The sequence below is a fragment of the Prionailurus viverrinus genome, chromosome D1, assembly GCF_022837055.1.
Source record: "Prionailurus viverrinus isolate Anna chromosome D1, UM_Priviv_1.0, whole genome shotgun sequence".
In the NCBI taxonomy this organism is placed as follows: domain Eukaryota; kingdom Metazoa; phylum Chordata; class Mammalia; order Carnivora; family Felidae; genus Prionailurus; species Prionailurus viverrinus.
This window is the reverse complement of record NC_062570.1, coordinates 105,516,038-105,533,302: the sequence shown is the minus strand read 5'-3', so window position 1 is coordinate 105,533,302 and position 17,265 is coordinate 105,516,038. Positions and strand designations below refer to the sequence as shown.

The following is a 17,265-nucleotide window of genomic DNA, read 5'->3' as shown; positions in this document are numbered from 1 at the left end:
CAGTCGTCCAGCGCTTTCTGGTGTCAGGCACTGTTTCTGGCACTTTCCACGAAGAATCTCATTTAATCCTCACCAGCCTCTTTTGAACTGGGTACTGTTTTATCCTCCCCATTTTCCCAATGAGACACTGAAGCCCAGAGAAGTTAAGTAAGCTGCCCAGGCCAGGTAGGCTCTGCAAGCCTTGTTCTCCATAAAGGCAAGCAAGGGGCGCCCGGGGGGCTCAGTCGGTTAAGCGTCCAACTTCGGCTCAGGTCATGATCTCGCGGTCCGTGGGTTCGAGTTCCCACTTCGAGCCCTGGGCTGACAGCTCGGAGCCCGGAGCCTGCTTCGGATTCTGTGCCTCCCTCTCGCTCTGTCCCTGCCCGGCTTATGCTCTGTCTCTGTCTCTCAAAATTAACTACACATTAAAAAAAAAAAAAAAAAAAAAAAAAGGCAAGTGTGGCTCCCAGGTGTGTCGGTGCAGACACACCCACTTTGGACGTGGGGAGTGTGGCTCAGAGGGAGCACACAGCTGAGGGGCCCCGGGGGTCTCCCCGAGACGAGGTGCCACTCCCCTCTGTCCCCTTCAGGCCCTACATCATCCGCGGCATGGCGCCCCCGACGACGCCCTGCAGCACGGATGTGTGTGACAGCGACTACAGCGCCAACCGCTGGAAGGCCAGCAAGTACTACCTGGATTTGAACTCGGACTCAGACCCCTACCCGCCGCCGCCCACGCCCCACAGCCAGTACCTGTCGGCGGAGGACAGCTGCCCGCCTTCGCCTGCCACCGAGAGGAGCTATTTTCACCTCTTCCCTCCGCCTCCGTCCCCCTGCACGGACTCATCCTGACCCCCGCCGGGCCACCCTGGCCTCTCTCTGCGCCCTTGTAAATAGTTTTAAATATGAACAAAGAAAAAAATATATTTTATGATTTAAAAAAAATAAATATAGTTGGGATTTTAAAAAAACAACAACACGAGAAATGTGAACAGTGATGGGGTGGGCCGGGCCGGGGAAAACTTTGTACAGTGGAGAAAATATTTATAAACTTAATTTTTTTTAAACGTCACTGCCATTCTTTTGTGCCACGTGTGCTTTTGAGCTGAGCGTCCCCACGGGGCGAATCCCGCCCTCCGCCCTCCCTGGGACAGCTGTCAGAGTTGTGCACTGATCCTCCTGAGCACCGCGGGTCCCCGTCAGGCCCCCACGGGGCGGGCTGAGCCTCTGGGCAGAGGCGGGCAGGGAGGATGCCTGACTTGTGCCCTCGTGAAGGGCCCCCGGCTCCACTGTTAACCATCCTGAAATTCTAAATGGGTTTTAAGAAAGAGACCCTGCGTTTCGTTTTGCCCTGGGCCCCACAGATTACGTACCTGTGCCTCGGGCTATTCCTCGGCCTGTCTGACCTCTGTGCGTGCTGGCCCCAGTTACCACCTGCTGTCCACGGAGATGGTGCAGGGACAGAGGGGGATCCCTCCTGGCTGTGTATTCCGTGTGGACCCCCAGTGGATGGGGCTGCCAGGGTCGGGTGGGAACCTCCCAGCTCCTGTGCCCTCCCCCATTTCCATCTTGTCCTTTCCAGCACACAGGCCCCCAGGCCCTGGGGACCTGCCCCAGCCTGGTCCCCGCAAAGGCAGTCGGTCAACACTGCCCCCAGGCCCGCCGTGTACCCACCGGGTCGGTACAGGAGGCGTCGGAGAGATAAGGCGTGCTCCCCGCCCCCGGGAGTGGGGGTTCCCCAGCCTGCTGAAGGAGACTGAGCAGCCGGCGAGTCATGAGGAAGTTAGGCTGTTCCCCAGGTGCCGGGCAGGAAGGGACTAACCTCACTTGGAATGTCACAGGGAGGTCAGAGGAGAACTACCATTTTTAGTCCCGGGGACACACTCAGAAGAATCGATGCACAGCGATCTGGAAGAAGGGCCTCCCTTTGGGACTGGAGATCCAACCCTTGGCCAGCCCCCAGGGCCTGGAATGCGGAGGTGACAGTCTCCAAGATGAGGAAACCCCAGAACACTCAGACCCTGGGGCCCCAGTGCTGGGGAGGTGGAATGGGAAAGGTGGTGGCCCTCGGGGCTCCCCAGACTGCCTGACCAGGGGACATAGCTGGGGTGTCAGGCATATGAGTCTGCCAGGCTGGTTTCCTGAGACTTTCGGGGAACTGTCTCCCCTGCTTCCTGATTGTCCAGGAGTTCCCGGAGGTCACGGTCAGCACTGGCGGTGAAGGGGACTGGCTGGCGGACTTGTTGGTTCTTGCTGCCCCTGGGACCAAGAGGGCTGCCATCGGGGTGGGGGGGGGGCGGAGGGGGGACCTGTGCTCAAGGTCCCTTTGCAGAAGGAGGGACTGGATCTTCCTGGGAAGGCCAGCTTCACTTACTTCATCCAGCTGGCCCCATCTGGTAAGGAAGGGTGCTGTCACCCGCCCCTGAGGACTGTCATTTAAGACATCCCGCTCCGATGGGATCATGCCTGTTGAGAAGCCTTGCCCAGTGAGCGCCTGGCAAGGAGCAGCTCCTTGGTAAATGGAAGCTGTGACCTATTAGAGCCCAGAGACATGACGTGCTTGCCCAAGGTCACACCGCTAAGGACCAGCCCTAGAGGGTGCACCCAGAGCTCTCAGGCCCAGGGTGGGGTGCCCAGCCCCAGAGAGCTTCTTGCGGGGGGGGGGGGGGTTGGGGCCTCCCGAGCACTCAGGATCCCCGTTCTTCCAGGCTGGGCCACAAGCCCTGCGGTGCCAATGAAAGCCCTAATCTCAACGTGGGCAGAGGGGGAGGGGGGTGGGGGGACTTTGCCGACTCAGAAGCAGGAGCTGCATCACAGGGGGCTACCGGGACCCCCTCCACTGTCCTGCCCTTCCGTTCAGTCGTGCATTGTGAGGGTCCCCTCCGTTCTCCTAGGGCCAGCCAGGGTCAGGCAAGAAGAGAAGCGGCCTATGCCGCTGACCGCTGGTGACGGCCTGCATGGGCTGAGGGGAGGGTTGAGACACCCCCCTGGCATCCCAGGCCTGTCTCCAGAGGCCACTCTGCTGGACCCTCTGCTGCCATGAGGTCAGCTAGGAGGAAGGGGGGCCAACCTGCTGGCTTGTCGAAGCACGGCCGACAGTTTCCAAAGCTGAGGGGGAGAGAGCATTGTGTTGAGATATCCTGGGGCCCAGAGAGAACATCCTATGTAGATGGGAGGGCAGGGAGGGCTTCCTGGAAGAGGTGCTATCTAAGCTGTGTCTTAAATGAAGTTAACCTGGCTTATTTCATTTAAACTTCACAACGGTCCCGCTAGGTAGATGGTGTCCCCAATTCGCAGTTGAGGAAACCAAGGCTTGGGAGAAAATAGATTATTATTATTATTAATTATTTTTTTTTTACTAATTTGTTCAATCATTTCTTTACACAACAAGCAATACTGACAACCAGACACTGCTCAATGTGCCCAAGCCTTCCCAACCATCTCACCTCTGCAGTGACACCCACTACTCCCCAAGTCTCTGTCGCCCGCCCCCGAGTCCTGCGGGGTCTCACTCCTCACTGGTCCTATCATTTGCTCCGCTCAGCCCTCCCTCGCCTCATCCAGAATGGGTGAGGGGCTCCTCCTTGCCCCGGGTCCAGCAGCCCCCGTGGGTCTACAGCTGCCCTGGACACTTGAACACAATCCAGGTGGCCAGATCTTGGCCATGTCCGCCGCCAGGCAGGACGCTAGGGAACCGGGATTTGGCAGGTGTGGAAGTTTCTGTCCCCAAGAAACCTGAGTGCTTTGGGGAGCTGGGTGAGACTCGGCTCTTGCTGGCTTGTCCCCTCGGGGGCTTCTCCCAGACTCCCATACCTACTCTCCCCCCCCCCCCCCCACTCCGCCTCCCCAAATGCCCTCTCTTCTTTTCTTCCCTGCTGGATTGGACAGGTTGATCATTAGCAACGCTAGTAGCCGCCCTTTCTACCAACCCTGGGGCCACGAACAGTCCTTGGTAGGAAGCACAACACTCCCCTCCTTGGCAACCCAGACTGAATCTTAATGCACTGAAAAAAAGGAGGAGAAACAGAAGAACTTAATTTCCATGTTAAAACGGGTCGCCCTTTCCTACCTCCTAGAGCTCCCTATCTGGCCCCACAGCCCTCCAGCCTCAACACATGACCTGGCCGAGCACCAGCCTGGCCTTCGAGGCATCGTCCTCTGCCAGGGTGGCCTCACTCCAGCCCTTAGATCAGGCCTGAGCCCTGGTGACATGACATTAGGAAGGACCATGGGGGAGGGGGCGTTTCCCCCAAGCTGAGCTTATTCGATTTAAAGCCTTTTTCTGAGTGTACGTATGGGTTAAAATGCCTTTTCTTTCATGAAATCATGGTAATAGCATAAGGTGTGTGTTTTTTTAAATCACTACCTAAAAATTTTCTATTCAAAAATCATTACTTGATAGAACTGAAATTTGGCAGCTCTGTGTCTGTTCCCACAAGCTAAGGGGGTGATAGCTGGGTATGTGGGCATTCATTACACTTTTAAATTTAGATGGATTGAAAATTTAAACAGTGAAAATGAAACCATAAAAGGATTAGGGGGAAAAGGGGAAGGTGGTGATCCATGAACTCTAGAAGTTTGAGGATACTGAGGCCAATGCAAAGGTTCAAAATCACTCTCCTGCTTAAAGCCTGTCAATGGCTCCCTAGGGCTCTCAGGAGATAGGCTGAGCTCAGATGCCTCCAGGAAGTCCTCCCTGACTTCAACCCTTCCAGTTAGGTTAGCTCATCATAATTGGAGACTTTTGGGGCCCACTTATGTTGGGGGAGGTACTGCATCATTCGCTTAATTATAGTGCAAATGCCCCTGTGACCCTCCTCAGGGTCTGGGGTGAAAGAGCCTGAAGCCTGTACAGGCAAGTCCTCTGATGATGAGTGAGTAAAGGGATCTCTGTGTGTGGCTGGGCTCTCCCCAGGCTCCCAACCCTGGCCCAGCCCTTCATCTCAGGCGCCGCCCCCCTGTCCAGGGGTTCCCTGCGGCCTCTTCCCGGGCTGCTGGGTCTAGCGGCTGGGGCCTGGCCCTTTGGCCCCGGGTGTGACTTCTGTAGCAGAGATTTGCTGCCCTTGCTCTGTCCGTCCTTTCCAAGGTGGGGCCAGCCCTGAACACGCCCCTTCTAACTCAGAAGTTCTTCCCGGCCCTCAGTCTCCCAGCAGAAACCGTAAGTTCCAATGCCTCCAGGAGTCCCTCCCAGTCTCCTCGCCCAGACCTCAGTCATCCCCACCGGATCCTCTGCACCGTCCTTCTGCGGTTTGCTCAGCCAGGCCGGCCTGCTCCGGCCCCACCCCAGGTTATCTGCATATGTCTCCTCCCCCTACCCTTCCGCACCGGCACACCTGAACCGGTTTCAACCTCGACCTCGTCGACTGCGTTCCTCACTAGCTGTGTGGCCTTTGGCCAGGCCCACGGCCGCTCTGAGCAGCAGGATCAATGGTGAATAGTATCTGCCCTTGGCTGCTACCTCCCTAGACGTCCAGCTCCCTTCAGGGCACGGACACAGGTTAGTAGGTATTATCAGTACTGTACTTTACACATGAGAACTGGAGAGTCAGAGAGGTGAGATCACCCAGCCGAGCTCACTCAGCCAACACGGCCCACACCTGGTGCCTGAATGCTTCCTGGGCTTCTGTTCACCAATCTATAAAATGGGGACAATAATACTGAACCGTAATAGAGCCACCCGCCGCAACGTCTTTCGAGAATCAGCGTCAGGCTCTGCTGAAGCGGTGGGCTGGGGGAGGGGCATGTTTGCACCAGAGGCCCAGCTTCCAGGCACTGGGGTTGACCCAGCTCCTCTGGCTTTCATTCTCCCTGTGTGGCATGGGGGCTCAGAGGGCGCCTGAGTCCCTGAGACGGAGGGAGCTGGGGGCCGGCTGAGGTGGGTGCCAAGGGTGGGGGTATGGGCACAGAAAGATCGTGAGCATCTATCTGCAAGGCAACCTGGCGGCCGCTCTCCTGGGCCTGCCCTCCCTACCCGCAGTGGCCAGATTATGTCACTCTTCTCAGGAGGCTTGGGGAAGGTCACAGAAACCAGCCTTCCGTGAGCTGGAGTGGCCATCCCGGACCAAGCTGGCACCACTGGAGTGAGCTAGCTGCCCTAAAGACTCCAGCCTCCCTGCGTGGAGCCCCCGTTATGACGCCCGGCCTGGTGCCCAACCCAAGTCTGGGCATTAGGGATTCTTGCTCTTTCCTGGGCACGGTGGCACGGTCCGCAGGGCCCTGCATCGCGCAGCCACCTCGGCCACCTCCTCTCTCTGCCACGTTTCTCTCCCACCACAACCGAATCGTGCCTGCCTCCCCAGCGCTCCAAAGCTCCGCCCTGGGGTCTCTGGTCTCTCTCCCGGCCACCCGGACCCAGGAACCCACGGTTCTGGCCTCCCTGTTCTGGGGCTGAAATGCCACCTGCTCCCGAGGGGCCCCCGCCACTCTGCGGCCTGTGTTACAAGGGGTGTCTGACCGTCCCCCGCAGACCGCCAGAGCCAGGACCCTCTGCTCCCCACGCACCCGTGCAGGCTGGGCACAGAACAGTGCTCGCCGGAGAGCTGCCCACGAGAGGCCAGCACTCCCCCCCGGGGCAGCCTCGCGAACGCGCGCGCTCGCGTTCTGCCGGCTTCGGGCTGGGTTCCACCCCACCCTCACCTCGCCTGCGCTGCTCAGCCCTGCCGCCAACTTCCGCCCTCCTGTCGATTTACTCGTGACTCTAGATAGAGCTCCGCACCTACTGAGAAGCCAGACGGGTTATTAGAAGGTGTCTAAGATGGGCCAAGGTGGGCTACTCTAATGTGTCCCGGCCCCTCCCTGCCGGGGAGGCCGAGCAGTGGATGCGGGGGCCTGGGCGAGCATTTTGGAAGAGGCTCTGGTGTAAATCTTTCTGTAAGACAAAAGGGACGCCCCCCCCCCCCCGCGCACTTCACTCCCGCGGGTGTGGACGCACAGCTAGGGTCACAGACCCCCTTGGGACGCCGGGGGTGGAAGCAGCCATCCCCTCACCTTGACCCCAACTCCCGGCCCGGCCACCACTTGAGCGAGGAAGGGGCCGAGAACGCACGACCCCACCCCACCTCCCTATAAAATGCAGCTGTGGAGAATGCGGGCATCGATCCCGCTACCTCTCACATGCTAAGCGAGCGCTCTACCATTTGAGCTAATTCCCCAGCTCGGGGCGCCCTCCACTGCGGGGACGTATGGTGGCTCACGTCATCACGGTCGGCTCCTGACCCTCCAGCCCGCCTGCCCGCGGCTCTCGCTACCTCATTGGTTCCCTTACTGCTCCCGACTCCATGGCCAGGATTGGTTTGGCTCAGTTTAGTTTTAAAAAGCATTGGCCGTCGGATTGGTGGTCCGCAGCGTCCGTCAAGCGGAGGCCCTGCTGTTGCTACGGCGTAGGGGGACCCGGCCAGGTTTCTCCCGGTTTCTGATTTGTTTCTCCAGACTCCGGGGTCCTAGAGGTTCCGGATCCGTCAAGTCCATGGGAAAAGAATGCTCCCCTCGCGCTTGACTGACGGGGCCCGTGAGCCAATCGGCGCAGGCGCAACCGGGCCGCCGGGCGATCCAATAGGCTGTAGGGGGCGGGAGAGGAAGGCCAATGAGCGCGGACCTGGGGGCGGAGATAGGGTCGCGATTGGCTGCGAGGCGGCCGGAGGGAGGGCGGGGGGAACTCAAGGCCTGCTTGATACGTCCGCCATTTTGGGCGCTTCGCTGATGGTGTCGGTGAGCGCGTTTCCCGCCTGAGCGCGACTAGCGGCGGGTCGCGGGCACCTCCAGGTAATGGGGGTGGGGGTGGGGGCGGCGGAGCGGGCCGCGGCGCGGGGGGCGCGGGGGGCGCGCGGCGCGCGGGCGGCGACGGCGAGGCCCCCTCCGCCCGGCCTCGGCGGCGCGGGGAGGGAGCGTCCCGGCCCCCTCCCCTCCCCCCCGGAATTCGCCGCTCGGCGGCCGGGGAGGCGCGGCGCCCGGGCTCCGCGGCCCGTCCCCGCCCGCGCCTGTCAGCCGCCTGCTCGCCCGCCGCGGCCCGCGGGGGCCTGGCGGCGCCGGGCGCCGGGGCGGGCCGCGGGCCGGCGGCGAACTTTGCGCCCGGGTTGGCGTCCGCGGCCTTGCGCGGCGGCGGCGGCGGCGGCGGCGGGCGGGGCGCGCCCCTAACCCGGCCGGGCCCCGCTCGGCTCCGGCCCGCCCCGGACAACTTCTCTGGGCGCGGGCCCGCGAGCGTGTCAAGTTGAGGCGGCAACTCGCCGCAGACTCTCGAAGGCCATTGTTGGGCTCCGTTCTGCGGGAAACAAGTTCTGTGGGTTTGGGCTCTTCGGCCGCAGAGTCATCGGGACACGCAGAAGCCGGCTCGGAGTATGTAAATAGCCTTCCGAGCGGCTTTTTAACTCCCGTGTTGTGACTCGAAGGTGGACCTGGTCACGAACGCCTCCCCGGCGAATATGAGCGAGGGGGGTGGTCCTTCGTGTGGCTGGAAGTACCTCCCTCTTAAAGCAGCCCATCCGCTGCGGGCTTGGAGGGCTTTCCTCCCGGGTGCCGCTCGCTCCCATCTCAACTTGGGACTTTTCGGTTGTAAGGGCGCGGAGCGAGCCCTTGCGAGCATCCCTGTGCCCTGACGCTTCAGCCTCCGAGCTTCCCGTGGCGTTCCCGGTCCTTCTTAACGCTTTCTGGCGGGTCGGCTAGAGCTCTGTTTATGTTTTGCTTTTTACGTGGCTGTTTCCTTTTCGTCCCCACAGCACCCGTCGGCGTGGAGATCGTCCCGCTTTGCTAATGGGAAGTTTACTTTGATTTTTGTCCTCAAGGTCACGTTGCAGGGAGGCGGCGAGTGGGAGAGGGGCTCCGGATGTCCAGCCACTCGAATGAAGGTCTCCTAAGCGGTGGCGGGATTTCAGCTTTTCTCTACTGCGAAGCTAGAGTGCCTGGCTCGAGGTCTTGGCTTCACCACTTGCTGGCTCTGCGACCTTGGACAAGTTACCCCGCTTGTCTGCTTTCCCCGTAACACGGCAATAATAAGAGTCCATCTCGCGAGTTTGTGGGGAGGGAACGAGTTAGCAACGGTGCCTGGCGCGCAGAATCAGCTTGGGGCGATTAGTGGCTGTTGGTACCAACTTAAATTTGGTGTTTGAATGTTTGGATTACCATTAGGAAGTCAAATGAGCGTGTAAGCCCTGGCCCTCGGTGACGGTCTCCAGAAAGCCCTGTGTATTTATTTCACCGTCAGCTTTGCGGAGAAAAGAGGCTGGACATTATTTTAACTTTTCCAGGAGAGGGGTGGCTGAAGATTCGTTAAATCACCAGTGTTTCCTGAAGTGACGAGCTCATGGTGGTGCTTCAGAGTGTTTTGTCTGAGAGGTGACGGTTAATCGAGGAAAAGCCCGTCGGGGGCCCGGGTCCGATTCGCTTCCTGCCTGCCTGGGGATACGAGGCCCTCGGTGCGATTGGTCCCCATGTCTGTCAGCTCCAGTTTTGTGGTCCCGGTATCTGTTCGTCCGTGTTCTCCGGGTTACCGAGGTTTGCAAGGGTGCTGCGTGTTGAGATGTACTTCAGCAAGCCTCGTTTGGGAAGTCACCGGCCTCCCGCGGATGCTTCGGAAGTGTTTTGCCTTCGGTGTGTCTGATTAGGGAGTCGGGAGCCTCTAATAACAGAATGCCATCCGCTCGGTCACACACATACTGACAGTCTCTTAATCCCTGGTACTCGGAACCGTGGTGCCCTTCCCTCGGTGTTACTTGCTTGGGACCCGGCTTGCTTCGCTTGCACTGGGGCAGTGTTTCTGTGCACTTTTTTTTTTTTTTAATTTATTTATTTTTGAGACAGAGAGAGACAGAGCATGAGCAGGGGAGGGGCAGAGAGAGAGGGAGACACAGAATCCGAAGCAGGCTCCAGGCTGCGAGCTGTCGACACAGAGCCCGATGCAGGGCTCGAACTCACGGACAGTGAGATCGTGACCTGAGCCGAAGTCCGATGCTTAACCGACTGAGCCACCCGGGTGCCCCTGTGCACTTTTTTTATTTTTTATTTTTTAATTTTTTTTTTAAGTTTATTTATTTTTGACAGAGACAGAGAGTGAGCATGAGCTGGGGAGGTGCAGAGAGAGGGAGGGAGACACAGACTCTGAAGCAGGCTCCAGGCTCCAAGCTCCAAGCTGTCAGCACAGAGCCTGATGTGGGGCTCTGGGGCTCGAACTCACAAACCGTGAGATCATGACCTGGGCCGAAGTCGGATGCTTAACCGGCTGAGCCACCCAGGCGCCCCTCCCCTGTGCACTTTTAAGTAGAGGTGGGCATCTCGCCTGGGGTAACTTAAGAACAGGGTTTTGGATTAGAAAACTTTAGCTTTTGTGTGAAGTACGCAAAACAAAACAAAAACTTGCTGGTTTGAACTAACTACTTGAGAATTTGAGAATCAGACTACAGCTGGACAGAAAATGAATGGTGGTAAGATTTGACAGAGTGACGTTCGCTCTTTTAAGGTAACTTTTGCATTGCTTTGGTGCAAAGGCATTGTGCTTATCACAGGCAAAAATCTCTCTCTCTTTTTTTTTTTTCTTTCATGTTTTAAAGTCCAGTTAGTTAGTATACAAAAACCTCTTTCTTAAAACAGTATTTGTCACTGGGGCGCCTGGGTGGCTCAGTCGGATGAGCGTCCGACTTCAGCTTGGGTCATGATCTCGTGGTTCATGGGTTCGAGCCCCGCGTCAGGCTCTGTGCTGACCGCTCAGAGCCTGCAGCCTGCTTCGGATTCTGTGTCTCCCTCTCTCTCTGCCCCTCCCCCACTTATGCTCTGTCTCTGTCTGTCTCTAAAAAGTAAGTAAATGTTACAAAAAAAATTTTAAGAAAAAACAACAGTATTTGTCAGGATCGGTATTTAGTTTGTTGCCGTTGTGAACTTCTTTCTTGAAATTTCATATTTTGGGCAGTTGAGAGGCAGCTTCAGTATATGTTGGTCCAAATTTTATAATGTTTTATTACCCCTAAGAAGAATACATGGTAGTGACAATGCAGTTCTTCTAATTATCTACTTACCTAAAACTCAGCCTTGAGTTTATTTCATAAAAAGCAGAAGAAGCTGTGGTTTGGTCCTCATAAGTCAAGATCTGAGTCCTTGTGTGGGCTGAGTAGTGTGTTAGCTACTTTTCTTAGGTGAGATGGACTGAAAAAAATAAACCTGGACTCTTGGCTTTAAGCATCTGTCTTATTTCTTCTTTTTCCTTAAGAGAATCTCAAGTAACTGGTTTTTGATTTGCTCTAGGTATGTGTTTCATGGTTGGGAGGCAGTTTTGCCCCTAAAGAAACATCTGGCAACGTCTGGAGACATTTTTGCACGTCCTGCCTGTGGGAGTGGGCAATGTGCAATTTGGCTTCTAGAAGATAAGAGGCCGGGGATGCTGCTAAACGGTCTGTAATGTACAAGATAGCACCCTAAAATTACCCAGCCCCAAAAATTAATAGTGTAGAAGTTGAGAAACTCTGTTGTAGATAGACGCTAGACTGGCACGCATTAGAATCACTTAGGACTTTTTGTTGTTGTTGGTTTTTAATGTTTCTTTATTTTGAGAGAGAGAGACTGTGTGTATGTGAGCAGGGAAGGGGGGGGGGGGCAGGAGAGAGGGAGGGAGAATCCCACAAACCACAAGATCATGACCTGAGCTGAAATCAGGAGTTGATCACCTAACCAACTGAGCCACCCAGGTGCCCCTGGGACATTTTTAAGACCAAGGATGATGGACCCCACCTCTGGAAATTTGTGGTGGTATTGAGAATATATTTTTTAAAGTTTTATTTATTTATTTTGAGAGAGACAGAGAGAGAATGAGAATGAGCCAGGAGGGGCCAGAGAAGCGGTGGGAGGAAGAGAATCCCAAGCAGGCTCCTTGCTGTTAGCGTGGATCCCGACTCACGGCTTGATCCTATGAACTATGAGATCATGACCTGAGCCGAAATCAAGAGTCAGATGCTCAACTGACTGAGCCACCCAGGGGCCCCAAGAATATATTTTTAGAATGCTCCCCAGGTAATAATGAAGTGTAGCTAGGTTTTGGAACCACTGCTCAAGACCACAGACAGTAATGACTACTTGTTGGCCAAGGAATCCTTCAGGTGACCTGTGAGCTCTGTCTTTGTGGCACCTAGATCCTACCTAGGAGATCACTTAGTAGTGGGGATACTTGGTGTACACACATTATTTTCAGGTGCCTCAAGACTGGACTTTAATATTTATTTTTTTGAGAGAGAGAGAGGGAGCGAGCACGCGAGCAGGGGAGGGGCAGAGAGAGAGGGAGACCCAGAATCGGAAGCAGCTCCAGGCTCTGAGCTGTCAGCACAGAGCCCGACGCGGCGATTGAACCCACGAACCGCGAGATCATGACCTGAGCTGAAGTTGGACACTTAATCGACTGAGCCACCCAGGCGTCCCTGAAGACTGAACTTTAAAAGAAATTTTAAGTGAATAGATTTTATAATATAATTTAGAAACTTTTCCTTTACCTCGTGAGAATACATCACTGTGTTGTGCAGCTCTCAGGTGTTTAGGGCTGTTTGCTCCTACTCCTAGAACGTGATTTTTGAGTTTTATATCCTTTGCTCCTATCCTGTCAGTCAGTTGTCAGTTCTGTTTTTAGATGCAAGCTTCATCATTATCTTTTTGGTTTGTTTTTTTTTTTTCCTTTTGTAATGAAGGCCTATTTGCAGAGAGTTAGCCCTGGATCTCTTTGCCAGTTCTGCCTTTTTAGGGCAAGAGAGAGGCATACTCCATGCGTAACATTTTAACACAGAGACCCTTGCCTCCTAGGAAAGGAGCCTCCTCTGTGCTCTGGACTCGGACCCAAATGGGGGAGTGTTTCTCTTCCTGGCGGGGTGGGCGGTGGAGTTGGGGAGGGGGAAGAGGTGCGTTAGCAGAAGGGCAGAGATCCTTTTCTTACACATACTTACAATTTGGATCGTCTTGTTTGTTGAATGGAAGAATACTGGTTTAAAAACTACAGATTTCCAGCAATTGAATGTTAGTATCTGGGCTTCTAAAAGGGAGAAAGAAGATCATGGTGGCACTTTGTAATCTTTCATCCTGAAATCAGCTTATGGCTGTTGTTGAGAAGGACGAACGACCCCTCCCCCATCAACTTCTTCTAATCTTCATTTATTTGATCAGCAAATAGAGTAATTGAATCCTTACTCTGCCAGGAGCCGTATTAGGGACTCACGAACAGGCACTTAAGGACTTGCGCTCTGGAGGGAGAGGTAGCAATTATAAAAGGGGTGCAGTTTTGGCTGGGAGGCCAGGTAACAAAGCTTGTTAGAATTGTCCACGGTGTAGGTAAGTAGGCTCCTCAGGGAGGCCCTACAAGCCTGGGCAGAAAGTAGCTTAGGTTTTGCTCCTTGGGGGTTGAATTTGCCAGAAGTCTCTTGCCACTTAAGAAAGTAGTTACACCTTTGTTTCTTATGTGTATTAAGTGGTTACTTTGCCTTGCTTCTTTGGTTGGTGTGTCTTAGAAAGCGGTGCCGTTTCTGTGCTGGCGAAGCTGTTTTGTAATGGCGAATAGGATCGGTCTGTATTCGGTTTTGCTCCATAGATGATGGTTGTTGGTCAAACTGGAAACGCAGACTGCTCCCGTACCGATCAGAGGCTCTGTGTAGGTTCTCACTGAATGAACATCTTGAGCATCCTTGAAATTGATCGTGTCTCTAATGGGAGTGTTTTTTTGTTTTTCCTGCTGCAGTTGGGTCTAGGCTGACTAGAGGTTTGTTTCTGTGGCCTTTTGACTTTGGCTTAGATTTAGTTGCCACGGAAAACCCCTTTTTCCTCTCTCACTCCCCATTTATTTTTCTTTACTTGGGGAGGGTTGATAGTTACTAGTCGGATCAATACCCAGTTTATTTCAGGGCTTAAATGATTGTGGACTGACCTCTGGATACCAGGAAGATGAGCTCGTGAAGAAGCAAGTAGGAGGAACCTTGGTAGTAGTTGAAAGACTTCTCACCTTAATGGGGACAATTCCACGTCCTGGACTTAGCAGTCTGAGCTTAGCTCTGAGCAGAAGTGTTTTACTACTCGTCACTCACAGCTGGCTAGTGTTGACCTGCTTTGTAATAAGTATTAGTGAAGACTACACGGTCATCTGTGAATTTATACAGATGAAGTTTGATTGGTTCTGAACATCTTTTTACTAATACAAAGAAGCTCTGATTGGTTTTGTACTTCTTGGTGACTTTGGAGAAGACTAGGGTGGTATTTCTTTCGGTGGGAATACATATTGACTTGAATGGCTTGTGTGCCCCAGAGGTTGACTGCCATGAAATCTGGTAACCCAAAGGCAAGATGAATTACAGATTCTTATCTTGGAGTTAGAGAGTAGAACACAAAGGCTGCAGAAGTAAGAGTGTGACTGAACGTCGAGTCAGATTTGGAGAAAGCTCTTCAGATTGCTGGTTGGAGCCTTGAGTTCCCGTACCTGGATACAAATCTGAACAGCAGTGCTGGCACCAGAGACGTGCTTTGGCAGGAAGAGAAAGGAAAGCTTGGGTGAGCATGCGAGGCACCCCGAGACCCTGATCGGGGCAAGTAAGGCGGGCGTGCTACACTCCCCACTAAGTCACGCTCCATGGTGGCCTGGTGGTTCCTATGCGTTGGCTGGGCCTTGGTGAGATTTGGGCTTTCTGTCTCTAGATGGGGGCAGTGGCAGGAGGAACATTGAAAAGCCTGACTTGATTGGCTGTTTGGGGTTTCCTTTCTTGAAAGTCATGGTTTTGGAGCTGGAACAAAACTTCGAGGTCATTGATTCTTAGAGAAAAGTGTAGGCCATGCTGGAGAACGGACCCATAGGCAGCAGACAGATCTCTCTGTTCCTGGTTGATGCCTTCGGGTTTTGGTGGCCCCACTAGACCACAGTTTCTAGTGTCATTTGTTTCAAGAGTGACATCACAACTGGATCTCACTGAGAATTAAGAATAAATGCTTAATTTCTGAATTGTTTCCTTTTCGTGGTAGTACTTGGCAGTTTTCTGTCATTGTAGTAGACGAGGGGATAGTGTCTCCCTGGAGATACAGAGGTTTTCTGTTGCCTCTGGACAGCGGGCATGGGGAACGTCTCACCTGCCTCTGGTGCCTGCTTGCCAAGACCCTGTCCCTTCTGGTTAAAACTTGCCCTTCCCATTGTAGACCTCTCGTCCTCAATTTATTACACCCGTACTTGAATTCAACAACTATGCATTTGGCGCCTGTCATGGCATAGTATTTTAAACTAAGGGGGTTTCACAGATTAATACTGTTCTCTTTCCCCAATTCAGAGTATATCATGGAGGTGAAGAGTATGCGAGGACCTAAAATAGCTGGCTTTGAGTTCTGGCTCCCAAAGTCTTCCCAGCTGTGTAACCCTAATATCCGACGACATCTTTGTTCCTTAGTTTCCTTATCTGTGATATGAATATTAAGTAGAAACTCATTTGCACAATGGTTAGAACAGAGTCATATTTTTATTGGTATTACTGTTCTCAATCTTTTTCATAATAACAATAGAAGTAAGTACAGAAATGTCTCTAATATAAGGTGTAGTGAATGCTCTAAAGAGGTAAAATGGAATTTTAAGGGATCTTAGAGGACTTTGAGGTCCGACGAACTGCTCTGGGGTGGTCCTGGGTGATAGTGATACGGATGAGGAGGGCTTACGGCGTTAGTGTTGATATGCACGTTTTTTTTCAAATCTGGATTATATTATATATGCTTAGGTAAATGTATGTGATCATATTTCTTTCATGGGAGTAGAGATCATATATTTGAGGTTTTGTACTTTGCTCTCTAAAACAGTCTTTAAAATCCCTCTGGCACTTGCGACATTGTAAAGGTAACTCCGTTTGCTTTAGAGGGTCCTCTGTTTCGTAGAACTGTATTTTTCAGCGTACTGTGTTCTTGAAGAAAATCACACAGGCCTTGAGGGATCGATGTGTTTTAACATACGATTGGATCTTTCTTTATTTTGCACTTAATTTCTTTACAAATTCCGCATCACAACCAGACACCTCTTCTCTGTAGAGGACCAGTTAGTAAATATGTTAGGCTTTGCGGGGTGTAGAATCTCTGTAACTACTCAGCTCTGTCGTTGTGGCATGAAAGCAGCCATAGACAACATGTAAACAAATGAGGCTGGCTGTCTTCCAGTGGAACATTATTTACAAAAACAGTGTGGAGTGTATAAATACCAAATCACTATGTTGTACGTTTCAAACTAGGATAATATTGTTTGTCAATTATATGCTAGTGAAAAAATAATAAAACAATTCCAAAAGTGAAAACCTCACAAGAGGCAGGTGGTGGGCTGTCCTGCTCTAACCTGCTTTTGTATTTTAATTTTTTATGAGGTCATCAATTCAGAGAGAGTGGAGCAGGGTGTGTAGATGGTAAATGTTAAAACCAGCAACTGTGTAGCCAGTAACCAGCTTAAGGAATAGAACGTGGCCAGTACCTGTGGCTCTCTCTAGGTCTTTCTCTGACCACCTTTTCTTCTGACCTCAGGAGGGCAAGCACTACCCTACATGTATCATTTTCTTTGTGGTTGCCATATGTGAATGTATCCTTATATAATGTAACTTAATTTTTTGCAATCTTTAAAGTATACGAATTGAATCATTTTGTTCTGTGACTTCCCCCTTCCCCCACAATGTGTTTTGAGATTCCTTCATTCAAATGTTTGAGTACTTACTGTGTCTTAGGTGCTAAGACCTATGTTCTGATGCTGGGTGCGCTGGCATGAGTAAAGCGGACAAAAGTCTCTGTCCTCATGGAGCTTACAATTCATTGGGCAAAGATAGTTAACAGGTAGGTCAAAGCTGCGGCAGTGATATGGTGAGTGATATTGTAGGGAGGAAAGTAACGCGGGGAGGTGGGATGGTGGGGGCTGTTTGAAGATTGAAAGGGGGTCAGGGTGGACCTCCTTGAGAAGGAGGTGAGGGAGCCCTGGGGCCGGGGCTTGGAGGAGCCTTACAGGCAGAGAGTCAGCTGGGGGCACGAAGAAGGGTCGTGCCTGCTGTGTGGAAGGGACACTGGGGAGGCCCGCTGGCCGGAGGGAGAGCCCGGGGGAGAGTGGCAGAGGTGCTGGTTGCGAGCCAGTCACACGGGCCAGCATTACGATTTTATCTTTTCCTCTGAATGAGATGGGAGGTCCCCATAGTGTTTGGAGCAGAAGTGTGGCACGAGGCCTGACGTATGTTTTCGGAGAGTCCCCCGAAGCTGTGAGAACAGCTGCCCCTGTGCTGCCACAGGACCCGTCAGCAGTAGTGGCAGCTGGGACTGAGGGGCACTGGGTGGCCGTGAGAAGCGGGT

The 17,265-nt window shown here is 53.4% G+C and overlaps 2 protein-coding genes across 21 annotated transcripts in view; both read left to right on the top strand.

Moving 5' to 3' along the window:
- Positions 1–942, top strand: part of LRP5 (LDL receptor related protein 5) — a 104,399-nt gene extending 103,457 nt beyond the window's left edge. For all 3 annotated transcript variants that reach the window (XM_047877103.1, XM_047877106.1, XM_047877104.1), the window contains one exon: positions 570–942. In XM_047877103.1, coding sequence (XP_047733059.1) covers positions 570–831 — 262 coding nt within the window. In that variant the 3' untranslated portion in view covers positions 832–942. The remainder of the gene's footprint in view (positions 1–569) is intronic.
- A 6,680-nt stretch (positions 943–7,622) lies between these two features.
- The window catches only part of PPP6R3 (protein phosphatase 6 regulatory subunit 3), a 137,492-nt gene continuing 127,849 nt past the window's right edge, over positions 7,623–17,265 (top strand). For 5 of the 18 annotated variants that reach the window (XM_047878130.1, XM_047878125.1, XM_047878123.1 and 2 more), the window contains exon 1: positions 8,194–8,310. The gene's annotated coding sequence lies outside the window, so the exon portion shown is untranslated. Of the gene's footprint in view, positions 7,741–8,190; positions 8,311–17,265 lie in introns of those variants that run through there. The other 13 variants (XM_047878117.1, XM_047878120.1, XM_047878118.1 and 10 more) reach the window with 6 other exon arrangements.